General features: G+C 43.8%; 1 protein-coding gene across 2 annotated transcripts; it reads left to right on the forward strand.

Annotated features, from left to right (window-relative positions):
• Window positions 1–3,868: 3,868 nt before the first annotated feature.
• ATP6AP2 (ATPase H+ transporting accessory protein 2) lies at window positions 3,869–18,066 on the forward strand. 2 transcript variants are annotated; one of them, XM_036304632.1, is made up of 10 exons: window positions 3,887–4,035; window positions 4,648–4,756; window positions 8,414–8,544; window positions 10,874–11,005; window positions 13,057–13,152; window positions 13,308–13,445; window positions 14,742–14,795; window positions 15,696–15,845; window positions 16,653–16,772; window positions 17,046–18,066. In XM_036304632.1, exons 3-10 carry the CDS (start codon window positions 8,524–8,526, stop codon window positions 17,238–17,240), a joined length of 906 nt encoding a protein of 301 aa, XP_036160525.1. In that variant the 5' UTR covers window positions 3,887–4,035; window positions 4,648–4,756; window positions 8,414–8,523; the 3' UTR covers window positions 17,241–18,066. The 2 variants fall into 2 exon arrangements, with proteins under 2 accessions (XP_036160524.1, XP_036160525.1); XM_036304631.1 differs by lacking the exon at window positions 4,648–4,756 and having other exon boundaries at window positions 3,869–4,035.
• The last annotated feature ends 8,770 nt before the right edge of the window (window positions 18,067–26,836 follow it).

Below are 26,836 nucleotides of genomic sequence, written 5' to 3' on the forward strand. Positions count from 1 at the left end.
TGCACGCCAAGCCTGCACTCCATCCCTGCATGCGCGCTTCACTTGAGATGCAGGGAACAGCACCCTAAATGCAGGACCCCGGCAGCCCTGTAGGAGGCATCAGGCGACCAGAGTGTCCACATTTATGGCTGGACAAAGGCCCCACTAGAGATCTAGCCGAAGGTGCCACTGAGCCCAGGTAACTTGTGTGTCTAGTCAATCATCCTGTTTGTACAAGTGTAAGGAACAGTGGTTGAGTGTCGACCTGTGAACCAGGAGGTCACCGGTTCAATTGCCGGTCAGGACACGTGCCCCAGGTTTCGCACTCAATCCCCAGCACGGGGCGTGCAGGAGGCACCCAATCCACGATTCTCTCTCATCATGGATGTTTCTGTCTCTCTCTCTGAAATCAATAAAAATATATTTAAAAAATAATAAAATAAAACAGTTCAGCCGATCCATGCATACTTTAAATACTTCTCAATTCAACAATAAAAGCCCATTTCTAATATCATTGTGTAGGTTCACTTGAACAATCATTATGCTAATTAGCAAAACATCTGATGTTGATTGAAGATAAAAGTAGCTCCTGGAGTGTGACTTCCTGTAAAGGGCAGCTGACTGGACCGAAAGTGTAGCTTAATAACATACACATTTCACTCACCGCCCGTCTGTAATTACAGACATAAGCAGACAGACAACAATACTCCACCACCTGCCATGGCAAGATAGCTGAGCCATTTTAAAGTAAAAGAAGCAAGAATATGTAAAGTGATTTATTTTTATTAAAAAGTAAAATAAGCCACCCGGCGTGGCTCAGTGGTTGAGCGTTGACCTATGAACCAGGAGGTCATGGTTCAATTCCCAGTCAGGGCACAGGCCCGGGTTGCGGGCTCGATCCCCAGTGTGGGGCGTGCAGGAGGCAGCCGGTCCATGATTCTCATTATTGATTTTTTAAAAAAATATATATTTTTATTGATTTCAGAAAGGGAGAGCCCTAACTGATTTGGCTCAGTGGATAGAGCGTCAGCCTGCAGACTAAAGTGTCCCGTGTTCGATTCCAGTCAAGAGCACATGCCCAGGTTGTGGGCTTGATCCCCAGTGGGGGGTGGGGGGGCCGTGCAGGAGGCAGCCAATCAATGATTCTCTCTCATCATTGATGTTTCTATCTCTTTCTCCCTCTCCCTTCCCCTTTGAAATCAATAAAAATATATTTAAAAAATAAGATATTATGAATATCTTTATTACAAAAAAAAAAAAAAAGAAAGGAAGGGAGAGAGAGAGAGAAGCATCCATGGTGAGAGAAAATCATGAATCGGTTGCCTCCTGCACACTCCCCACTGGGGATGGAGCCCGAAACCCAGGCATGTGCCCTGACCAGGAATCAAACCCTGACCTCCTGGTTCATAGGTTGAAGCTCAACTAGTGAGCCACACCGTCTGGGTTTTATTGATCTTTTTATCTCTCTCTCCCTCTCCCTTTTCCTCATTGTGAAATCAATTTAAAAAATTTATTTATTTAAATATATTTTTATTGATTTCAGAGAAGAAAGGAGAGGGAGAGATAGAAACATCAATGATGAAAGAGAATCATGGATCAGCTGCCTCCTACACGCCCCACACTGGGGATCGAGCCAGTAACACAGGCATGTGCCCTGACCGGAAATCGAACCCAGGACCACCTGGTTCATAGGTTGATACTCAACCACTGAACCACACCGGCCGGGCTAAATGCCATTTCATCACCTCCTACCTGGTGTGGCATTGCTGATGTGGACCTTGATCACCTAGCTGAGTTGTTTGTCAGGTTTCTCCACTGTGAGGTTACTCCCGCCCTCCCCCTCACTTTTTCATTCTACAGAATTGTATCTGCTATCTTTTGAAAAGGAATTCTTAATTTTTCATTGAGTGGGGGCTGCCTGGTCTTGGGGCATGACATGACCTTGGCCTCTGCAGGGCTCCCCGATGGCTGATTTGCGGGGACCAGGCCACCTCACCATGCTCTATCTGGGATCACTCAGAATTTACTGCTGGAATTAATGCGATGGGGCGGGACAGGGGGAAGAGTTAGGAAAGCAAACTGAATTATGTACATATTCTTTCAAATAGTATATGTGGACCTCTCCTTCTGCAACTCAAGAGCCAAGAGCTTGAAGTTTTTGTTTTCTGATGCTTCTGCGAGTCCTCCCCTCAGGGCAATGGCCTGGGAGGAGAGGTGTGATGAGGGAGGAGGCTTCTTTTAGGCAAACATTACGTGTCATACCTTCAACTAGCATCCTGCCGCTCACATATCCACTTCTAAATGCTTCAAGGGAAAGTTAACCACGCATCACCAGTTCCTTACGAAGCGCTAAAGATTGAACCCAAAGGGCTGCATTCATAAAGCAGAACTACGGATGGTTCAGAACGGGACCTTGAGTGCATATGCCCTCCTGGGACCTTGAGTGCATATGCCCTCCCCCAGGTTTCAACCTCAATGTACGAAACCAGAAGGCTTCCTACAGCGTTTATCTTACTGGGTTCTAAGGCTGTACGAAGCAGCATTGCCCCTTTAAGACCTCAGAGGAAAAGGGGCCTTAGATCGAAAGGGTAAGAGATTCACCCTTGGCTTAGCAAGGGATGTTATTTGTCAAGACATAGGTAGAGCATGAAAGATTGTGAGATTTTGCCGTTTTCTTGGGGGAGGGGGAAGAGGAAGGATTTATTTTATTCCAGTCTATTTACGATATTTTTGGTCATCTTCAAATTAAAAGACAGAAGAATGTTCTGGAACTCTTTTAAGAACAGAACAATCCACTCCTTTCCCTGTTCCTTTAGGTTGGATGAGCCGCAGACGCTCTGCTCCACTTTGAGCTGACTATGCCCCTCAGTAAGGTTCATTTAGACAAGCTCTTCCAAGGCCTTTGGTCTAGAACCGGTTCTAGGCTACGCAGCGAGGTGGACAAAGACCGAAATGTTAGTGGATGTGAAGAGAAATGACTCCACCGTGTGCTGCCTCCCCCACCCCCCATCACCTATCCTCGCCGTTGGGAACGCATCCGTCTTTCAAGGTCATCAGCTGGGCAATCATCTTCTAACTACAGATGTTACATTGTGTTACTTCTTTCCTCATTTCACCGGCAAAGAATTATGAGCTGTGGGGAGGGCGGATCCTGGTCTAATTAATATGTGTAGCTCTCACGTCACCCGGAGTGAATGGATGAAGAAAGTAATGGATGTTTCTGTCACGTCACTCCTGGTCGATCAGGAAGTCAGACCATCTTAGGCGGTAGGGTTACCTGACTTAGCAAATCAACACACAGGCCGCCCAGGTATATTTGAATTTCAGACAAACAATCCATTTCTTTTATTAGTCTAAGTACGTCCCATGAAATATTCACGACATATTTATCCTAAAAATTATTCGTTGTGCCCTACGTGGAGGGCAGGGCTCCCAGGGGCTCCCAGCTTCCTCCCAGCTGGAGCGCAGCATCTGGGCAATAGAGCGAAACCAAACCAGCCACGCAGCTCCCGCGGCTCCACCCGCGGCAGGGCAGAGCCACGCGACCGGGAAGGACGGACAGCCGGTTGGAAACCGTCACCCGGGAGCGGCCAGGGGGTCCCCACGCGGGAGGAAGGCTCCGTCTTCTCCCCGCATCTGGGATCGCCCGCGCGACCCTCTAACTCGTGACCAGTTGTCACGGGCGAGGGGGCGGGGCTGCCCGGCTCTGCGATTGCTGTCTCCCATTAGAAGGGCCGCCCGCCCATCACGTTAGACCCGCCCACCCACCACCTTAGGCCCGCCCATTATTACGTTAGACCCGCCCAGTAGACCGACGTGCGCTGGCCACGCCTCCCCCGCAAGCCGCGGCGTCTCCGGCGATTGGTGGAGAGCGCGGCACCGGCGAGCGGCGGCGACGACGGGGCGGTCCCAGGGGCTCGGGCAGAGCCGGAGCTCGTCACCCCGGTGCTGCCGTGGTCGCTCGCGTCCTCCAGCCCCTTCCTTGTCGCCCCTGCGCCGCTGCGGCCGCCGGAGCCATGGCTGTGCTCGTCGCGCTTCTGTCCTTGTTGGTGGCGGGTGAGGACCCGGGGCGGGCGGGGCGCGCTCCCCGGGGTCGGAGCCGCGGGGTCGGGGCGGCCAGGCGTGCGCCCGGTGGGGCGGGTGCCGCAGTGCGGGCGAGGGGCGCCGCGGCCGGGCGGGCGGGGCCGGGCGGGGGCGTCTGAGCGGCCGCACCTTCCTCCTCCTCCTGGAAGGCGCGTCCGCCGGTCTTGCCTCGCGTCCTCCCGGCCTCTTCCGGCTCCGGACGCCGGGAAGGCATTTCTCAATTGAGTGCTGAACCGCAGCCGCCTGCGGAGAAGGGAAGGGACTTCCGAGCTGCCATCGGCTGCATTTCTTCGCATTTTTTGGTGTCTCCATTCCTAGCGGTTGGCATCAGTGATTGTTTCGGGAGACAGAAGTTGGAGGTGGAGTCATGGTCGTTTCTAAAGGCGAACTCAGAGCCCCTCTCAGTTGCCTGTCACAGCGATTTTAAGGATGTGGGCACTGAGATGTGAGTCACGTTCTTAGGGTCACATGTCAGATCATGGTAGCTTCCTGAGGGGAGCCGAGGTTCCCTGACATCCAGCAAGGGGCGTGCAGTCAGCTAGGATTTGGCCTCTGGTGTATCACGTAATTCATTTAATTTCACAGCAACCCTTACACGAGGAGATCCTGCTCGTTTTAGAGTGATGACGCCTAAGGACATTACCCAACACCACACAGATCAGCTCTCGCCAGAGCGTGGGCCTTTCCGTTGCAGGTGCTGTGGCCCAGGCAGTGGGAGGGCTACCCCTGTGTGAGACCGTGGGAACCACGGGGCTGGGACCACGCGCAGACTGTGGCCAACAAGAGGCCACGTTGAAAACTATTGGGAGGAATTGGGTTCCGTTCCCCAGTGTATGGCTTTAAAACCGATAGGTTAGAATCTATAGGAGGCCTGTGCCTCCGCTGAGTGAGGTGCTGGGACACCCCTTTTGAATCGGGGTTGAACTCTGCGGGGGTGGGGGGTGTAGACCACTGATGTTCTTGACATCGGATTGCACGGTGTTGTGTTGATGACAGTTATACTTCTTTTTCCTGCCCCCTAAATTTTAGGGCTGTTTTGTTCGTTTTGTGTCTGGCTCTGGAAAGTCATTCTGATCTATCTAGTAAAGTACTTGGGGGGAACTTTTTATTTTAATTTTTTTAAAAATCCTCACCCGAGGATATTTTTCCATTGATTTTTAGAGAGGGAAAGACAGCGAAACATCAGTGTGAGAGAAACAAATCCATTGGTTGCCTCCTGCACAAGCCCCCCAACCAGGTCCCGGATCGGGGAGGTACATGCCCTTGACCGGAATTGAACCCGGGGCCCTTTGGTCCCGTCCAGTAGGCTGACACTCTATCCACTCAGCAAAAATGGCCAGGACTATTTTAATTTTTTAAATTTTGTTTTTGAACTTTAAAAATCTTCCCTTTCATACTATGATTTATCTGAACATCTGCTAATTCCACGTATAGTGTTATGAGTGATATTTTGATTCAGGGACGTGTAGGGGGTTTTATTTGTTTGTTTTTGGTTTGGTCCATGGTTTGAACATGCTTTCCTAACTAGAATAGTCTAGTTCAGTGGTCGGCAAACTCATTAGTCAACAGAGCCAAATCTCAACAGTAGCACGATTGAAATTTCTTTTGAGAGCCACATTTTTTAAACTTGAACTATATAGGTAGGTACATTGTTATTAACTTAATTAGGATACTCCTAAGGCTTAGGAAGAGCCACACTCAAGGGGCCAAAGAGCCGCATGTGGCTTGCCAGCCGCAGTTTGCCGACCACGGGTCTAGTTCATGCAGACCAAGAATCCAATCCTGTCAGCATTTGCACTGCTTGGTCTTGTCAGCTGAGGTTAAATTAGTTTTTTCCACAATGACTAAACGTGATTTCATGGAAGACATCATTAAGGGATCAGACTTCTCTATTAGAGAAAAAAACGTAAGTTCTTTCAAATGCTTGCTACCAAGTCAGAGACAGACTAGAAAAGGGGAATTAGGGTTATGAATACCACGTCACAAGGAGTATTTGAAAGAATTTACGTTTAGCCTGGAGAGGAAAGGCGCAGGTCAAAAACACACGGAATCTGCAGGGAGTCCTGTTGAGGGATTTGATGTGGTCACTGGGAGGCTCAGAGGACAAATGTGACGGTTGGGGTGGGAAGGAGAGGCTCGACAGTACAGGCCTGAGTGTTTACGAGTTCCGTTGAGAGACCCCAGAAGGAATGTTAATGAGGTGCCCTTGCGTTTGGTCTCAAAGGCTCTGGGCTGGGAGTGGAGGTGGTTAAACTGAAGGACGAGTGAACAGATCTGTATTTTGAGGTGATAGGAAAGCAAGTCACAAGGTGGCCAGTTCCCCAGGCCTTGTGAGGCCCGAAGCGTGTGCACTGGACACGGGTGGGAAAGGACTCGTGCGATAATCGGAAAAAAGGTGGACAGGCGAGCTGTGGTGCTGAGGAAGGATTTCAAGGCGACCCATTCGAGCAGCTGGGTGGCAGGCGGTGGCACCCTTGGGGGTGGAAAGCCGGGGGAATTCCGGTCCAAACCTGCTGGGTTTGAAAGACCCACAGGGCTTAGAGCAGCGGTTCTCAACCTGTGGGTCGCGACCCCTTTGGCGGTCGAACGACCCTGTCACAGGGGTCGCCTCAGACCATCCTGCATATCAGATATTTACATGACGGTTCATCACCGTAGCAACATGACAGTGATGAAGGAGCAACGAAAATAACGTTATGGTTGGGTCACAGCATGAGGAGCTGTATTTAAAGGGCCAGAAGGTCGAGAACCACTGGCTTAGAGGGACATGCGCAGCAGACTGTTGGGTGTGCAGGTCTACGGCTCAGGCTCAGGCTGAGAGTCAAACCCGGGAGCCATCACTGTGTTCGGGAGTTTCCAGCCTTGGGAGGGAGCGGAGACTAGGAGAGCAGTGAGGGCAGGAAGGGCCTCAGGCTGCCCAGTGCAGTGCGCACTTTGAAACCTAGAGAGTCTGGAGTCCATGACTGATGTTTTCTAAAGCGCTGGGCTCCTGCGGGACTGCTGTGCGGACAGGAAGGAGAATCTAACTATAAAGTCAAGGCAAAGGCCCAGCCGGTGTGGCTCAGCGGTTGCGCTTCAACCTGTGAACCAGGAGGTGGCAGTTTGATTCCTGGTCAGGGCATGTGCCCGGGTTGTGGGCTCCATCCCCAGTGGGGGGCGTGCAGGAGGCAGCCCATCCATGATTCTCTCTCATCATGGATGTTTCTCTCTCTCTCTCTCTCTCTAAAAAATCAATAAAAACATATTTAAAAAAATAATAAAGTCAAGGCAAAGGAATTGAGTATAATTTTGCTGGGTTGAGTGAGTAGGGCCACATCTCAAAACAGGGCTATCTCCAGATCCAAATTTGGTTTTTCAAATGCGTGTGGTGCTTTGAATATAAGGGTGCCTTGCTGCCCCATTTTCCTTAGAGTTTGCAAAACTACTTTAGTGAACCAAGATGTGTATCCATTGCAGAGGGCCATTCCATTCTGCTAATTTTTTTTTCGTCTCCCTCAGGCTAGAACAATCTGGAAATTTCTGCTCTGGTGGCTGCACTGAATTGCAACTCATTTTATCAGCACCACCAGAGGCCTTTTATTTACTGTCAACACTGCAACACCAAACATGGTCAGCGCTCAACTACTGGACCACACCAGCCGGGCTTCTCCTTCATCTTTTATTCCAAGGCCTCATATCCCTAGACTAGCTGACCTTATTATTACAGAATACCTTTTCTCACCTTCTTCGTATGTCCATTGGAAATACTATTTCCTGGATTTTGTTTCTATGGTCTGAAGTGTTTTGTGTCCTCACTGGTAACATGTACCCCCACATGACAGTCGTCATTTCACTAGGTTTGCCTGTGGGATGAAAGGAAAGATCTTTGCAAAGATACTAACCTACTAAAGTTTTAGGGTGAAATGCTAGGAAATTTGATGAATTTGCATTTTGAAGAGAGGGTCGGTGGTAGAAATAATTTCGAGTTTTTAAGTTTCACTCTTCCTTGTTAGTCTATGCTAGAGTTTTGTTTTTTGTTTCTTAAATTCTGGAGACGTGCCACTGATTCCTAACACTTGACAAATTGCCACATGCCCCTGTTTAAGGGCCACTTGTGGGAAGTCATCTAGATCATTAGGGGAATCCGGTTTCGTCGTTGTATCTTTGTTTCAGCAGAATGTGTGCACTTAATTCTCAGAGTGATACCTTGAAAAAGAATTCATTGAAGTTTATTTAGGATTCAGCGTTTTGTCCCACCATGATTTAATATGCTAACTCACTGGGAATGGGGAAACATACTTCATAATTTTCCACATGGATGCAAAAGATTTATGATGCTCATCATTCATTTACTAATCTGTTTTCTTCTCAGGTGTTTTGGGGAACGAGTTTAGTATATTAAGATCCCCGGGGTCTGTTGTGTTCCGCGATGGAAATTGGCCTATACCCGGAGAGCGAATCCCAGATGTGGCTGCACTGTCCATGGGCTTCTCCGTGAAAGAAGTATGTGTATTTAAATATATATATTTGGGCCGCGGCGGGTAGCTCAGTTGATTGGCGTGTCATCCCGATATGGCCCCACCCCCAGGCAACCAACGAATGCATAAATAAGTGGAACAACACATTGATGTTCTCTTTCTCTCAAATCAATCAATATTTTTGGGGGGTTTCTGAAAGCATTTTTGTTGATTTCTGCAAAGAACCCAAGAAAGCAACAAGCGAACAGGTATATTTGGTACAGGTTGCAAAAGTGAAAAAGCTCATTTGTAGTTGGGGAGGTTTGGGGTAAGTACAAGCTTGGCTTATGAAACGAAATCCTTATAAATCATTGTCCATGTAATAATTTATTCAGAGTAGTGACATTCTTTGTCTATAAGAGAATACATCCGTCCTACTATTAATAGGACGTGTACTTTTATTTTTCTCAGTACACGTGACAGACCGGTGTTTTAGTTCCGGCTGCTGTGACAAAGCACTGGATGGCGTGGCTTATAAGCAGCGGCCAGTCTTGCCGTTCTGAGGCTGTGTGAGCTCCAGTCCTAGTGAGGGCCCTTCCAGGGTGCAGGCTGGGCTTCTTGCTGTGTCCTCCCGCGGTGAGAGAGCTCTCGGGTCCTTTATGAGGGCACTGACCCCTTTCGTGAGAGCTCCATCCTCATGACCCAAGCACCTCCTGATACCATCCCTTTTCACAGGGGTCGCCTAAGACCATCGGAAAATACATATATCATTACATATTGTTTTTGTGATGAATCACTGTGCTTTAATTATGTTCCATTTGTAACAATGAAATTGGGGGTCACCACAACATGAGGAACTGTATTAAAGGGGCGCGGCATCAGGAAGGTTGAGAACCACTGCCTTACGGGCTAGGAGCGCAGCATATGAATTTGGGGTGGGAGACACACACACTCAGTCTCTTATAATTTGTTATGAATGAAAAAATGTGTATCATCTTGCCTGAGTTGAGGAAAGTAGTGTTGTCAGTAGTTAAGGAATAGCCTAGGATCACGGTTTCCAACAATTAAGCTGCAACACACAGTAACTGAGCGATCATGTGATGCAGCAGAGGCGGCCGGGACCAGCGAGTATGAGGAATGTCCAGCTGCGCCCCAGAAGAAAAGGGATTCCGTTTGCTCCGTCTTCCTGTCATCTCCCATTTTATAAGTTTGGTGCTTTTGATGTGGCCTCCAGATATCATCCATCACTCAGAGGAGCTGTCCTCCGAGTCCCGGCTGCCCTTGAAACCAGAAGCAATGCCTGGGCACCCGCTCCCGGGGCCTGTGGGAGGGGCTCCTGAGCTCCTAGCATGAGCAGGACTGGCGGTTACATTTAAGGATGAGATCTGTACTTTGTTCTTTACAGACTTAAATTTGATTACAAATGGCAATTAAGGCAACCTTTAGAAATAATTATTAGTGAACTAATATGAGTTACTTTCAGCAGGAATTTGTTTTATTTATAAAGAGCTTAGTCTAATGAAAAAAAAATTTTTGAGATGTTTTCGGTTGATTTTAGAGCAGGGGTGGGCAAACTTTTTGACTCGAGGGCCACAATGGGTTCTTAAACTGGACCGGAGGGCCGGAACAAAAGCATGGATGGAGTGTTTGTGTGAACTAATATAAATTCAAAGTAAACATCATTACATAAAAGGGTACGGTCTTTTTTTTTTTTTTTTTTTTTTTTTTTAGTTTTATTCATTTCAATCTGGCTGCGGGCCATAGTTTGCCCACGGCTGTTTTAGAGTGAGAGGAGGGGTGGGGGAGGGGGAGAGAGAGAGAGAGAGAGAGAGAGAGAGAGAGAGAGAGAGAAAGAGAAAAATCTATGTGAGAGAGAAACATCGATCAATTGCCTCCTGTACACTCCCCGACCAGGGATTGAACCCGAAACCTGGTTACGTTTCATGACCGGGAATTGAACCCACAAACTTGGTGCATGGGACGATGCTCCAATGAGACTGAGTGACAGGGAACAGTGATGTAGGTAAGGACAAGCAGTGAGGGGGAAGTGCCATGGTTGTAAGAAGACAAGGACATTTGTCATCTGGAATTTGCAAAGTACCTATGTTTTGTTCACTTGCCTGCAGTTTTCCATCAGAGATTTGCGGTGACTTCCTATTGAATGTTACTGCTGAAATGCGTACAAGTTTTTAAGCAAATGGAGGTAGAAATCTGCATCCTTGCTTAGGCGGTTGCAGCTACTACCTGGAATAAAACGTCTGCTCTCCTGGGCGCTCACCGCCGGTGTCCGCAGAAGCCCTGAGCTCTCCTGCAGGCTCCCGGCGTGCTTTCCCGAGTTGCTAACTCAGCACCGTTTCCCACTTTTCCACGTTTAGGACCTTTCTTGGCCGGGCCTTGCCGTGGGAAACCTATTCCATCGTCCTCAGGCCACCGTGATGGTGCTGGTGAAGGGAGTGGACAGGCTCGCGCTGCCCCCAGGCAGCATCATTTCCTACCCGCTGCAGGATGTGAGTATTGCTCAGATCAACAGGGTGCGTTTTTAATTCCGTCTTGTCAGCTGTCACTATGAACTGTGTTCTAAGCACACTTGTCTTTTTTTGGATGCGCTGATTGATAAGTAAAACAACTTCTGTTACAAAAAATGACGTGGTGGCTGTAAATGTACTGAGACTTGTCGGCTCCCTGTGCCTGGGAGTTCTAAGATAAAAGGCAGACAAATGGCTCGAAAAGCTGAAAGTAGTTGCGGTGTCTCCCGCCGACACCGTCTCGGGCGTTATCTTGTCACTTTCCCTTCAGAATTTCACCTCGTTGTTCTGTAAGGAGACTGGAGGCTGACAGCTGTCGTGAGGGACCCTCCTTCCACTACAAGTACCGAGAAGTCACCGAACACAAGGAGCGGTCCCTGTAACGTTTCCTTTTCCTTCACATCAGGCAGTCCTCTGGCTCATTAGCTTCTCCAGCTTGCTGGTTAGGGACGTGTTACCTTCCGTCTTCAACTTTCCTGCCACGCGTGCCCTCCACTAGGCGCAGTGAGGCCGGAGGACTGGGTACATGTCCTCGTGTCCCCCCCCCCCGAGTCGGAGGCAGTGAACTGGCTGGTTGCAAAGCAGAGCGCTGTGGCTGACTCAGGGCGCTTCTGCAAGCTTGGTTCTCCTCTCTTCTTCAGTTGCTCGTTAACTCAATGATTTTGTTTCACAGTATCATGAATGGTGGGATTTGATCAGTAAGATTTATATAATCACAGTAATTTCTGCCTGTACCATGTTAGCATTACTTTGCTGCTTATAAACATGAACCTTTTAATAGTAAAAGGAATTACTATAAGAAATCTCCATTAAAGCAAAACCACTACTGCTATACTGCTTTTTGGGTTTTTTTTAAGTATATATTTTTATTGATTTCAGAGAGGAAGGGAGAGGGAGAGGGAGCTAGAAACATCAATGATGAGAGACAATCATGGATCGGCTGCTTCCTGCACACCCCACACTGGGGATTGAGCCTGCAACCTGGGCATGTGACCTGATTGGGAATCAACCATGACCTCCTGGTTCATAGGTTGACGCTCAACCACTGAGCACACCAGCCAGGCTAAACTGCTTGTTTTAATACCACAATATTGAGAATAAAATAATTATTTTGAGGGGAAAATTACTGCAATTTATTGTTAAAACTAATGTAGGGCAAAAAGAGATCGGTGAGGCTAGAAGTCAAACTTTTGGTTATTCTTGGGGATGAGTGGGGAGGCTTCTAGGGTGCTGATAATGTTCGGTCTTGATCTGGGGGGATTATATGAGTGTATCCATTTGTAAACATTCCTTGAGCTGTTACCCCAAGATTTGTGCACTGTATTGCATGTTACACTTTAATAAAAAAAAGTTCAAGGAAAAAAAATGATTTTACCCCAAGTGGTTATTTCAATTTAATATCATGTGCTCCTACGATAAAAAACCTATGAAATTCTGTGACATACTTCATGCCTTGTCTAAGAGTCTTCAGTATATCTGAAGACAAACCCTAAGTCTTTTTAAACATTTTAAAAATTTTGAAATGAAAAATGAGGTCTGTTCTCTTTCAATTAAATTCAAAATCTTCTGACCTGCTTTGTTTTATTAAATGCATTGGGGTGACATTGGTTAGTGGCATCATATGGGTTTCAGGTATGTTCTGACCTCTTGAATGAGAGTTAATACTTTATGGTAGAATATCCATTCTTTGTCGCATATTTAATTAATATTGAGACCAAAGGCACTGCTGTTTGAAATACACACGACCATGAGAAAAGGATGTTTATGCAGATAGCATTGCGTCCATGGGGTTTGGAGGTTATTTCCTGTTTGGGCACATTGGGGGACAGGCTCATTGGCCCACTAGGAGGCTGTCTGACCTTCCGTATCCTCAAAGGGCTCTGTGTTTGGATGTGATTTGGGTCTTTTGAATTTCCCTAGAAAATGCTGATGCCTTTTTTTTTTTTTTGAGGCTCCTTTTTAAATACCATCTGAATGATTTTTCTTCCCACTTTGGTTGAGATAATAATTCAGGTCTTCCTCTTAAATTTCAGGCGGTTCCTTTTAACCTTGACAGTGTTGCAAATTCCATTCACTCCTTATTTTCTGAAGAAACTCCAGTAGTTTTGCAGTTGGCTCCCAGCGAGGAAGTAAGTGATATACTTCTTATTCATGATGCTTTAAGAAATTAGCTCTCATTAGTTAATGAAAACTTAAAACCAGTTTTAGGAACAATGCCGCCAGACCTCTGTACATTGGGCTTACTCTGGAGAACACAGCTTAAACTTCTGGATTCTTCTTGCAGAGAGTGTACATGGTGGGGAAGGCAAATTCAGCTTTTGAAGATCTTTCAGTAACGTTACGACAGCTCCGCAGTCGCCTGTTTCAAGAAAACTCTGTTCTCAACTCCCTTCCCCTCAATTCCCTGAGCAGGAACAACGAAGTAAGTATAGTTACCGAATGAACAAGTTAAATTCATTACTGCTTTCCCCTTTCTTATGCTCCTGACTTTTGCAAATTTATGGCTGGAGTAGATTCCTCTTTCCTCTAGTGCAGTTTGCTCATGAACTGCATGAGTAAGCTCCTTTGGCGAGTTGAACTGTAGTAGTAAACAGTATTACATTCTCGCATGAGGGTTGTCACCAATTAATCTGGACAAACCAGAAATCACGGGACTTACTTGACGGCTGATGGAGCTGGGCCAATCTGGCGGTGTGGGTGCCATCATTCACTGCCACTTCTGATGTGTTACCTCATTTTTCTAGTTCATTCTTCTTTCTTTTTTTTTTTTTTTGGCTAATCCTCACCTGAGGATATTTTTCTAGTGAATTTTAGAGAGTAGAAGGCAGGGGGACAGAGAGAAACATCAACGTGAGAGAGATGCATCAATTGGTTGCCTCCTGCACACACTCTGACCAGGGATTGAGCCTTGACCAGAATAGAACCCGGGACCCTTCAGTCCTCAGGCCGACACGCTATCCACCTAGCCAAACTGGCTAGGGCTCTAGTTTATTCTTGACAGCGCAGTGGAGGGAGCCACCCGTACTGATGACTCAGGTCTGTCAGTTTCACCACCCGCTCATGCACCCTCTTAACCACATGGCACCCTCCCCTCCTCCTATGGTTGACCAGGACCACCGCCTCAAGGGATGTGAGCAAACTGGGCCACTGGCAGGACCTCGCTGCAGTGTGCCAGAACATTCTGACGCCCTGAGGGAAAACTATAGAGTTTAGATGCTTTATCTATAGCTTTATCAGAAATATGGCTATTGAGCCCTGGCTGGGAGGGCTCAGTTGGTTAAGTATCATTCCGTACCAAAAGGTCACCAGTTCAATTCCCAGTCAGGACACATACCCAGGGTGTGGGTTGGATTCCCTAGCAGGGGGTGTGCAGGAGGCAACCAATCGATGTCTGTCTGTTTCTTTCTCTCCCTCTCCCTCTCCCTCCTTCCCTTACCCCTCCTCCCCCTCTCTCTAAAAAATCAATAAAAACATAAAAAAAAAAGAAAGAAATGCAGCTACTGAGTGATGGTCACTGCTGGGAATGACCATCCCTGTCTGTTGGGAAATGTCTTATATGTATTTTCCTTTGAAATGAACCTACCAAATGGAGGACAACTGTTGCATAAGCTCGCTTATGTGCTTAACATTTGTACTACCCTGCGCCTTACTTGATAAATGGCAAACACAGACCCGCGATGCATATTTAAGGCACTGCGCATTTCTTTTGGCTCTGCAGGTCGATCTGCTCTTTCTTTCTGAACTGCAAGTTCTACATGATATTTCCAGTTTGGTGAGTAGGCTGCTCTGATTTTTCAGTCCCATTTATTTTGGTGCCAGAAGACACTTCTAGAGAATCTTTGCATGATAATGAAACCAATAGAAAAGGTGGATCAAGTATGCCCTGGATTTATTTATGATGCCATGGAAGTTGAGGAATTGGTGGTGGTGGTGGTAATTTTGAACTCATCTCTCGTTAGTCAGATTATTTTGGATTTCTACTCCTAGGAGATAGTAAGTATATCCTCCAAGAACACAGGACTTGAGCGGGCCGCCCTAGCTGCAGCCCTGACTTGGCTATTGATTTCTTGTCAGACATTAAGACTTAAATCCTGTATCTAAAATAGAAACAACAGTTTGGACTAACAAAGCTGTCCACCAAGTCAGGAAGGGAATAAATCTGCCGAAAGGGTATTTTTGGTGAATTATTTTTTCACAAAAATACTCCCGTGATTGAAACAGAAAAATGTACCTGTTTGCTGTCTACTGAAGTCGTTGCCCAAACTTTTTCAGCAGGGCTGGTTCCGGGAGCTGGAAGCCCAGTCCGGGAGGCCACCGGGGGGTCCAGGAGGGCATGTGGGAAGTGTCTGCTCTGAGCATTGATGGCTCATGTTCTGGGATGAGACTGGTCCAACCATCTGTTCTTTCATATCTGAAGTTTTTAAAAGAAAATTTAAAAAGAGCTTTTATTAAATATTCATGTAGTCCTGGAACTGCTCTTAAGAATGAGATTTATGTTGGATTTATTGGAAACTCCCATTTAAACCAGCTCCATTTGCTGCCATTTTTTAGACTATTTGTGTATTGTGGCACATGGGCTGGTTCTGTTCAGCCTAGTTTAGTTGGGCATAAAACTTCACTTGGCTGTGTTTGACATTTCATCCACTTCCTTTTGTTTGTTTGTTCTCCTCAGTTGTCTCGACATAAGCATCTAGCCAAGGACCATTCTCCTGACTTATATTCACTGGAGCTGGCAGGTTTGGATGAAATTGGGAAACATTACGGAGAAGATTCTGAACAATTCAGAGATGCTTCTAAGATCCTTGTTGATGCTCTACAAAAGGTAAATTATCAGTGGGGTATGAGAGGTCACAGTATGACCATCTCACTTTTAGCCTCTTAATGGAAAAGTCTCCTTAGGTGAAATACTTAATTGCTTGAACTCTTACGCTCTTTGGAGAACTTCTAATTTTAGTGGCCAAGGATGGAGTAGAGCAAAGATGTATATGTATACTGGGACATCTGGAATGCTGGCAGAGGCAGCGTAGGAAATGATGGATAACTCCATCCAGCACAATACCTTTTTCTTCTCATCGTGCTAAAATATACGTCACATAAAACTTAGCACTTTAATCATTTTTAAGCATAGAGTTCTGTCACATTAAGTTCATTCAAGTTGTCGTGCAACCACCACTGCCATCCATTACGGGAACTTTCATCCTCCCCAACTGAAACTCTGTCCCCATTAAACACTATGAAATAACCAAGGGGAGCACCCAGCCAGTAGCAGACATTTAGCAGATATGTAATAAATGCTCATTTCTCTTGCTCTTGAAGTTACTCGCCTGTAACTCTTTAATGAGGTTTCACAGTAAATCTTTGTAGATGTTTGTGATTAACCAGAGACCATTCAGAAAGATTCTTTTATTTCCCTTCCCTACTTCCCTTCTCCCAGCTTATATGCCAAAAATCCAGGCCCTTAAAGTTACTTGGAACATTTGAATGTATGTTGAGACTTTTAAGACTTGCCTGTTCTAAGCTTATATTTCATGAGCCAGTAGGTAGGTAGGTTGTTCTTGTAGATGCATAGAAGCTTCACAAAGAACTTAAACATGTAGTTAAGATTGATGTAATGTCACTAACTCCGCAGTTTGCAGATGACATGTATGGTCTCTATGGTGGGAATGCAGTGGTAGAGCTGGTGACTGTCAGATCGTTCGACACATCCCTTGTGAGGAAGACAAGGACTATCCTTCAGGCAAAACAAGAGGTGAGCACATTTTGAGATCCTGCTTTAAAACTGCGACATTAACTTTAAAAAACCCACTAAATCTCAAGTCACCTATGGCAGTTGAACCCGTTTATAGTTAATCAACAGTGTGTGTTATCATCTCCTTGAAAGCTCCCTTCTTGGTTCCTCCTCGTATAAGCTCTGATGCCACTTAGGAATAAATGCTTGTTAGAGAGATGAATCAGAGCTACTGCATTGGGGTAATTTCCTATCTTAAAATTCTTCCCTCTTGATTTTCTTTCTTCATTGTAGAAGAACCCATCAAGTCCCTATAATCTTGCTTATAAGTATAATTTTGAGTATTCAGTGATTTTCAACATGGTACTTTGGATAATGATCGGCTTGGCCTTGGCTGTGATTATCACCTCTTACAATATTTGGAACATGGATCCTGGATATGATAGCATCATTTACAGGATGACAAACCAGAAGATTCGAATGGATTGAACTTTCCTTAAGTCAAACTTAGAAAAGGGGTTTGGAAATTGGCTGTTTTGTGAAAATATATCTTTTAGGGTAAAGAAGACAGTACACTTTAAATGTTTTTAAAAGCAAATTTTGTTCTCTATTTTGTGTGTGCCTGTGAGGTTGTTTTAGAATGAATTATAGTATTGATGTGAATTATTTGTGTAACAGATTCCGTAATATGCTCAATTATGATATAACCAGTAATTATAATTTCATTCCATTTAGTATTTGAAAATAATGCACTGAAATAAATGTAAAACATTTAGAATAGCTTGTGTTATTTATGTTGACAAAATGCACTGAATTTATTAAGATTATGAATGCTTAACTTCCTTACAGGATAGGTGAAAATGCTATTTGGGTTGTTATGTACTATGAGCTATTATAAATGTCTTAATTTGATGTAAGTATCTCTGAAACAAGAGAAGATTTTTAACTTTAGAGCAGCTCTAGACTATGCATGTGCATATACAGTCACTTAGATTTGGAACTGCATCTGTTTTTCAACCTCTTGAAAGTTTGCTGATCTGATGGTCTAGTGTGGATATTAAAAATACTAAAACTAAGAAGAAATAGCTTTGTGGAGTTATAAATCCTCATAATTATACAGATAGGACAAATATTTGAGGGATGTCTAGGGTCACGAATATAAAAATCTCTTTATTTCAGTAACTTTTCTCTGTGTAAGTTACTATGGTTCGTGGTACAACACTGTTATCAAAGACTAAGTGTAGATGTTCCTACTTTTGATGTGGAAGTGGACCAGTGTCTGGGAAGAGTGACAAATAAAGTTAATGATTCCAAATCTGTGTCATTTCAATACTGAATCTATTTTACATGGTAAAACCCTAACTAAACAGGATTTTATTTCATCGGAATTGGCTATTTTGTTACACAGTTTCATGCTTCTTTTTAACATTTGTTTATTCTCACTGCCTCCTGAGGTTGTACCAGATAGAAGCTTGGCGCTTTGATCACCAGTCTTCTGTTATTGCATTTATACAGAATATATGATCAAGTCACACTAGACTTTAGGAAGGAAAGGCTTAAATTTCCCTCTAGTATAGCATTTTCAAAGACGAATAAGCAACTAACTGGTTAGAATATGAAGGACTATCCAAAGCAGAGGCTTAAAGGTTATAATTTTCTTAAATGACTAACATATTAGAATTTAAAATTTCACGATGATGTAAATTATTTTATGAGAGTTACGCTGCCCTGCCCCTGGGTACCTTGCGTGGGTTTAGTATCAGCTGTTGCTGCCTCTTTGGAAAGATCATCAAATCATTTCTAAGTAACACTGAGGGTCGGCAGATTTGAGAAAACGGAGTCTATTTGGTTGTGTTTTCTACCACTTACTGCAAGATACCTTCGGCAGCCGCAGTGTTAAGCATCCACAGCGTGGAGGAAATATTTGTTTTCTTTTTGCCTCCCATTAAACTATAAATAATAATGAAGCTGAGAGTCAACTCCACAGGGAAGACAAACTACACTGTTCTAAAATCACTCAAGTATTCTCCACCGCTACCCACTGCCAAGTATATGGGGTGAGGGTTGTTCAGTAGCCTCGCCCCAAATACTGACCCCTATGGGACCCCTAAGGGCCTGTGTTTGGGAAGCAGGAATCTGGAATGCTGCAGTGGTTAAAATTCATTTTTCTTTCACAAGTTTCTTCTATAAACAGTGCATAAAAGTTAGATTGTTATGATTAACAATGAAGTAAACCAATGCCTTTGTAATTTAAAACTGATGACTTTTAAGTTCTAGGGGAAGAAAAAAATTAATTACATGACAGCACTAATCTTTATAGGGTAAATGGCATCAGCACCCTTCTATCTGTGTTAGACAGAAAGCAATTAATTAAAATAAATGTTCTGCCAAGATTATTATACCTGTTGCTGATGATTTGCTCTTAAATTAAGTCTCATTTGTTCAGGAACATAAATCACAGGGTGTGAGGCAGGAAAGCCAGACTCATGGCTGATATTCCACTGGCATTGAAAGAGAAAAACCCAATCACTTCATATCTAATTGGTAGACTATTCTGGGTTTATAAAACATCTGAGATTTTATATGTGGTAGATACTGCTTATAGCCTAATTCTATTAGGAATAATACTGAATCGATTTTTATTTTCTTTTGCTATGTCTTTCTAAAGAATATATATTTTTATTGATTTCAGAGAGGAAGGGAGAGGGAGAGGAAGAAACATCAGTGATGAGAGAGAATCATGGATCAGCTGCCTCCTGCACGCCCCACACTGGGGATGGAGCCTGCAACCCAGGCCCGACCAGGAATCGAACTGTGACCTCCGGGTTCATAAGTTGACACTCAACCACCAAGCCACACTGACCAGGCTATACTTAGACACTTTAAGACTATGTTTATATCCTGTTTTTCATCCTACTTTTACCCATTCATTTTAGCATCCATTAATGATTCTTGCCTGAAATAATTATTACTGTGGTGTTAGCCAAATAATGATTTTCTCAATTATTCCTAATATACTTACTAATTGGAATTCTGTAAAGAGCTTTCCCTTCTCTCCCATTAATTTGCCTATTCTATTTATACTAGAGGCCCGGTGCACGAAATTCATGCATGGGTAGTGTCCCTAGGCCTGGCTGGTGATCAGGGCTGATTGGGGCCTTCCTTCCCCTTCTTTCCACACCACCCCCTGGTGGTCAGCGCACATTATAGCAAGCGAGTGAACTCCCGGTCTCCCGGTCAAACTCCCAAGGGGACACTTTGCATATTAGCCTTTTATATATATAGATTACCTGAACTCGTGGATATTTCTTTTAGTCTCTGTGTTATAACCCATTACTGGATTATAATAATTTATTTTGTCACTCAATTGTCCCAGATTTGGCCAATGGGAGCCCCTTTCTTTGGCGCCTGTGTTCTTTTGACATGTCCTCATTATTTTCTGAGCACTTGTTACTAAATATCAAGTAAACCACCTTTATGTGATACCTTTATGTGATGGAGAGAGAGATGGGTGGGACAAGGAAGGAAAGAAAAACATTTAGAACATATAAGCATAACACATGAGAGAATGAGGAAGGAATCAGGGGGTAGATGTTCTTGCCACCTCAAAAGATAACAAGGTCTTGGGTGGGTTTTGTGAGTTTTTTATCTCCTCTATCAATATTCCCTCTACCTTCAGCTACCCTGGAAGAGCCAAGGAGTCTGGTGCAGGTCTGGGCTGTTAGCAGTTTGTGATGCGATAAGTGTTGAGAAATTTTTATAGCAATTTGACGTTATGATAGCCAAACACATGATCAACAGACTCATCTCAGTGAATGAGGCACAGACCAGTTTGGATACTGGAAAGTATGGTGAGTCACAAAGAGCAGGCTGACCTAGTCATGCACCACAAACCATGCTGTAATGGAAGATAGGCTAAGGTTAGTTTGCCAACTGTTACCCACAAGTATATCACATTCAGAATTTATATTTAACTTTTACATCATAAATTGTTAGAGCTGGATGAAGATTTGAAGACATTTTGGGAATAAATCATCGCTTGCTTTTATTTTGGATGAGAATTAAAAATGAATATCCTGAACTTTCTGAATTACTTTAAAATATCTTCTTCCTTTCCTGTCAACAGCTCTGTGAGACTAGTTTCTCTACTATAAATGTTAAGACCAAAGAAAGAAACAGTTCAGCTATATATCATCCCGACATAGCACTGTCAACAATCCAACCTCAATGAGATAGGCTAACAAGCAACCACGCTTATTTGTCACATTTAAAAAATTTTTTTAAAATATATTTTATTGATTTTTTACAGAGAGGAAGGGAGAGGGATAGAGAGTTAGAAACATCGATGAGAGAGAAACATCGATCAGCTGCCTCCTGCACACTCCCTACCGGGGATGTGCCCGCAACCAAGGTACATGCCCTTGACTGGAATCGAACCCGGGACCCTTAAGACCACAGGCCGACGCTCTATCCACTGAGCCAAACTGGTTAGGGCACATTTAAAATTTTTAAATAATCCCCAGCCCGTGTGGCTCAGTCACTGAGCATTAACCTATGAACCAGGAGGTCATTGTTCGATTCGCGGTCCAAGCACATGCACAGGTTGCAGGCTCGATCCCGTGTGGGGCATGGAAGCAGTCGACCCGTGATTCTCTCTCATCATTGATGTTTCTCTTTCTCCCTTACCCTTCCTCTCTGAAATCAATAAATTTTTAAAAATAAAAAAACTTTAAAATATTAATATTCATGGGTTTTAAGGTGTGCATATAGGTAGTTAATGTGGGAGAACTGCTTTGACTCGTAACTTTTTATTTAGTTACAACTGTGTAATGATAAAGTTATGAATATACTAGTAAATAGTGATTAATTGCCTATATATATATTCACTTTCAATGAATGCATAATTTTTATAAATTTTTCTGATTATATTGAATTAAAATGCAATTTTTCCCTGCCCGGTGTGGCTCAGTTGGTTGGGCACTGTCCCATGAACTGAAAGGTTGCTGGTTTGATTCCCAGTCAGAGCACATGCCCAGGTTTCGGGCTTGATCCTCGGTAGGGAGCATGCAGGAGGCAATCGATAAATGTTTTGCTCTCACATTGATGTTTCTCTCTCCCTCCCTCCCTCTCTCTAAAAAAAATCAATAAAATATCCTTTTATTTTTTTAAAATATATTTTTATTGATTTCAGAGAGGAAGGGAGAGGGAGAGATAGAAACACCAATGATGAGAGAGAATCATGGATCGGCTGCTTCCTGCACGCCCCACACTGGGGATCGAGCCTGCAACCTAGGCATGTGCCCTGACCAGGAATCAAACCCGGGATCTTTCAGTCTGCAGGCTGACACTTTATCCACTGAGCCACACAGCTAGGGCAATAACAAGTCATTTTAAAAAAATGCAACTTTATCTGTTGAATATAAAACAATTAGGCTTGTATTTTTTTATCATTACAAATGTCCACAATGGATTTAAAATTAAAAATTTAATGCTGGTCCTTTCCCACAGCACAGACGGAGGGCCCCAGGGGAGCCCCTGCCTGTCTTCACCCCACTCCCACCCCGTGTGGCAAAACCCTGTTTGTTCTTTCAGAGGAAGAAGAAGGTGCTATCCAGCTAGGAACTCTGTCCACAAAATGCCTGGGAATAGAAAAAAATAATTAATTCAATGCAAAACTACTGTAAGATGAAAACAGAAAAAAAATCAGCTAACAAAAATTCTCCCCATAAAAGCCAGCCATGAAAAATCCAAACGAATATACTTAAACACATGTTTTTCAATATAAAAAAATCCTAAAATCAGAAATGTAAAAACTAAGAATGGAAAAGGACAGACAGGTAGAAATAAATGCGAGAGAGTTGATTGAACTTGGGAAAGAAATTGAAGTCAAAGTAAAAGACAACCATTTAAAATGAATAAATTACAAGGAACCCAAAGGAGAATAGATTCAAATGAAAATCTAATAAAGGATACGGCATAAAGATGGAAAACCAGGTAAATAAGAAAAAAGGGTCAGAAAAAAAGTAGTTGAAATGGAAAATATACAAGAAAAAAAAACAATGGAAGAGAGCTAATTTTTCAAAACTAATCCAAGAAAACTCCATAAATAAGAAAAGTCTACATATTGAAAGGGCCCACCACATACCTGGGAAAACTGACCTGAGTCTATCAACTCTGAGAAATATCTTAATACAATTATATACTTTAGAGACAAAAGAAAGATTTTAAGGGCTTCCAGGCAAAAGGTCAAATCCATATATATATATTCCTAATATGCTAAGTGTCTGACCGGTCACTATGATGTGCACTGACCACCAGAGGGCAGACGCTCCAATTGGTAGGTTAGGTTAGCTTGCTGCTGGGGTCCAGCAATCAGGATTGGGTGAGATGGGCTGGATATGCCCTGGAGAGCTCCCATAGCCCCTCCCCTGCTGGCTGGCCCCCACTGGCCCCGACTGGAACTGGGAGAGACGGCCCCGATTGGCCCCAATCGGCCCCAATCGCCGGCTAGGCTGAGGGACCCCACCCATGCCCCAATTCGTGCACCAGGCCTCTAGTTCAATGACGGCGAACCTTTTGAGCTCGGCATATGTCAGCATTTTGAAAAACCCTAACTTAACTCTGGTGCCGTGTCACATATAGAAATTTTTTGATATTTGCAACCATAGTAAAACAAAGGCTTACATTTTTGATATTTATTTATTTATTTTTTTTTAATATATTTTATTGATTTTTTTACAGAGAGGAAGGGAGAGAGATAGTTAGAAACATCGATGAGAGAGAAACATCGATCAGCTGCCTCCTGCACATCTCCCACTGGGGATGTGCCCGCAACCCAGGTACATGCCCTTGACCAGAATCGAACCTGGGACCTTTCAGTCCGCAGGCCGACGCTCTATCCACTGAGCCAAACCGGTTTCGGCTTGATATTTATTTTATATATTTAAATGCCATTTAACAAAGAAAAAATCAACCAAAAAAATGAGTTCGCGTGTCACCTCTGACACGCATGTCATAGGTTCGCCATCACTGCTCTAGTTACTGATATAAGAAAAAATTTACCTGGAATCAGACCTCAAGAATAATACACAAAGTATTGCAAGACTGGAACAGCATTTTCAAGAAACCCAAGAAAAGAAAATGCAAGCCAAGAATTTTATATCTAGCCTGGCTGTCATTTAAGAAATCATGTATATAAAAAACACGTTTCAACTTTGAAACTCTTAAAACACACAAAAATAGGCTTGACAAATGAAAAGACAGCTTTTTGAATAGGAAAACAGCAGAATATCAGTCAATGTGTTCCAGAGAATATATGAAATATACATATGTATATGTATACACACACACACACACATTTATTTTAAGGAATTGGTTCATGAGGCTGTGGGGGCAGGCCAGCAAGCTGGAACTCAGGCAGTATTTCTGTTACAGTCTTGAGGTAGAATTCCTTCTTATAAGAACAGTCATATTGGATTAAGGGCCCACCCTATTCCAGTAAGACCTCATCCTAACTACATAATTACATCTACAACAGCACTATTCCCAAATAAGCTCACATTCTGGGTACCAGGGGTTAGAGCAGGGGTGGGCAAACTTTTTGACTCGAGGGCCACAATGGGTTCTTAAACTGGACCGGAGGGCCGGAACAAAAGCATGGATGGAGTGTTTGTGTGAACTAATATAAATTCAAAGTAAACATCATTACATAAAAGGGTACAGTCTTTTTTTTTTTTAGTTTTATTCATTTCTAACAGGCCGGATCCAGCCCGCGGGCCGTAGTTTGCCCACGGCTGGGTTAAAGCTTCAACATAGCTTTTTGGTGGACAAAATTCAACCCACATAAGAATGTCAGTTCTCCCTAGGTTAATTAACAAATTTAATGTGATCCAAATGAAAATAAAAATGTTTTTATGGCCGTAACCGGTTTGGCTCAGTGGATAGAGCGTTGGCCTGCAGACCCAAGGGTCCCAGGTTCGATTCCGGTCAAGGGCATGTACCTTGGTTGTGGGCACATCCCCAGTAGGAGATGTGCAGGAGGCAGCTGATCGATGTTTCTCTCTCATCGATGTTTCTAACTCTCTATCTCTCTCCCTTCCTCTCTGTAAAATCAATAAAATATATTTTTTTAAAAAAATGTTTTTATGGAGTTAGACAAGTTGATCCTAAAGTTTATATGTACAAAACTGAAAACTAAGAAAACACTGAAAAAGGAAAGTTACAGAGGTGAACTAGCCCTGTCTGATATTAAAAAGCCTCTCTGATATAAAACAGTATGATACTGACAGATTAAAAGACAGACATACCAATGGAGTAGAGTAGAAAGTCCAGAGATACAACGTGGGAGCAACAGGACACCCATTTTGGAAAAGATAAAACTAGATCCACATCTTCCAGCACACACAAGAATAAACTCCAAATGGATGAGAGATCTAAATTTTTTAAAAAAATTTTATTTATTGATTTGAGAGAGAGAGAGAGACATTGATTTGTTGTTCCATTTATTTATGCATTCATTGGTTGCTTCTTGTAAGTGCCCTGACCAGGGACCAAACCCACAACCTTGATGTATTGGGAGGATGCTCTAACCAACTGAGCTACCCGGCCAGGGCGAGATCTAAATTTTAAAGAGAGAAAGAAACCATACAAGTACTAGTATTTTGGATGAGAAGCTATAACCTGAATCTATGAGGACATATCAGGCAAGCTCCAATTGAGGAACACTGTATACAATAACTGGCCTATACTCTTAAAAAAATGTTAAAGTCATGAAAAACAAAGGAAAGCTGAGAAACTGTTCCAGGTGAAAGGGGACTCTGAAATAATACTGGACTGGAGCCTGTACTGTAGGGAAAAAATGCTATAAAGGACATTATTGAGATAATTGACAAAACTAAAATATGGACTATCTATATATATATAATCTATATATATATATATAAAAGATAATATGCCAAGTGTCCCCTCAGGAGTTAGACTGGGAGACTGGGAGTTCGATCACTCGCTATGACGTGCACTGACCACCAGGCGTGGCGCAGAACGAAGGAAGGCCCCAGCTGGCAGCCGGAAGGCCCCAATCAGCCTTGATCACTGGCCAGGCCTAGGAACCCTACCTGTGCACAAATTTTGTGCACCAGGCCTCTAGTAATTACAAAAAGTATTATATACAACTAGAAGCCCATTGCACAAAGATTCACGCAATAGGCCTTCCTTCCCTTGGCTGCTGGCACCAGTTTTCCTCCGGCCCCCAGGACCCAGGCCTTTGCTCCGGCCGGCTTCTCCGCTGCAGCCTCTTCAGTCTTCAGTCTTCACTCTTCACTCCACACCTGTGCATGCAAATTAACTGCCATCTTTGTTGGGTTAATTTGCATAGTCGCTCTGATTGGCTGGTGGGCGTAGCAGAGTGATACCAATTTGCATGTTTCTCTTTTATTAGTGTAGATGGTACATCTCTAATAACTGTACTATGGTTACATCAGAGAATATCTCTGTTTTAGGAAAATATGCACTGAAGTATTAAGGAGTAAAGTAGAAAAATGTCTGCAACCTACTCTCAAATGGTTCAGATAAAATAAATAGGAATGTGCCCTGGTCGGTGTGGCTCAGTGGCTGAGTGTCATCCCATGCACCAGGTGGTCCCGGTTCGATTCCCAGTCAGGGCACATGCCTGGGTGTGGACTCAATCCCCAGGGTGGGGTGTGCAGGAAATAGCCAATCAATGTTTCTATCTCTCTCTTCCTCTCTCTAAAATCAATAAAAACTTTTTTTTTTTTTTTTTTTTTAAATATATTTTATTGATTTTTTACAGAGAGGAAGGGAGAGAGATAGAGAGTTAGAAACATCGATGAGAGAGAATCATCGATCAGCTGCCTCCTGCACATCTCCCACTGGGGATGTGCCCGCAACCCAGGTACATGCCCTTGACCGGAATCGAACCTGGGACCTCTCAGTCCGCAGGCCGACGCTCTATCCACTGAGCCAAACCGGTTTCGGCTAAAATCAATAAAAACTTTTAAAAAATAAATAAAAATAAAGTCATGTGTATCTGTGTGTGTATATACCTTGGAGATATTGCAAATTCAGTT

The sequence above is a fragment of the Myotis myotis genome, unplaced genomic scaffold, assembly GCF_014108235.1.
Source record: "Myotis myotis isolate mMyoMyo1 unplaced genomic scaffold, mMyoMyo1.p scaffold_m19_p_4, whole genome shotgun sequence".
NCBI classification, from domain to species: Eukaryota; Metazoa; Chordata; class Mammalia; order Chiroptera; family Vespertilionidae; genus Myotis; species Myotis myotis.

Bases quoted from the DNA above. Each gene is read 5' to 3' on its own strand.
- ATP6AP2 (XM_036304631.1), top strand. From the start codon at position 3,996: ATGGCTGTGCTCGTCGCGCTTCTGTCCTTGTTGGTGGCGG. The intron at 13,153-13,307 runs GTAAGTGATATA...TTCTTCTTGCAG, and splicing joins AGTTGGCTCCCAGCGAGGAA to AGAGTGTACATGGTGGGGAA. The intron at 13,446-14,741 runs GTAAGTATAGTT...TTGGCTCTGCAG, and splicing joins CCCTGAGCAGGAACAACGAA to GTCGATCTGCTCTTTCTTTC.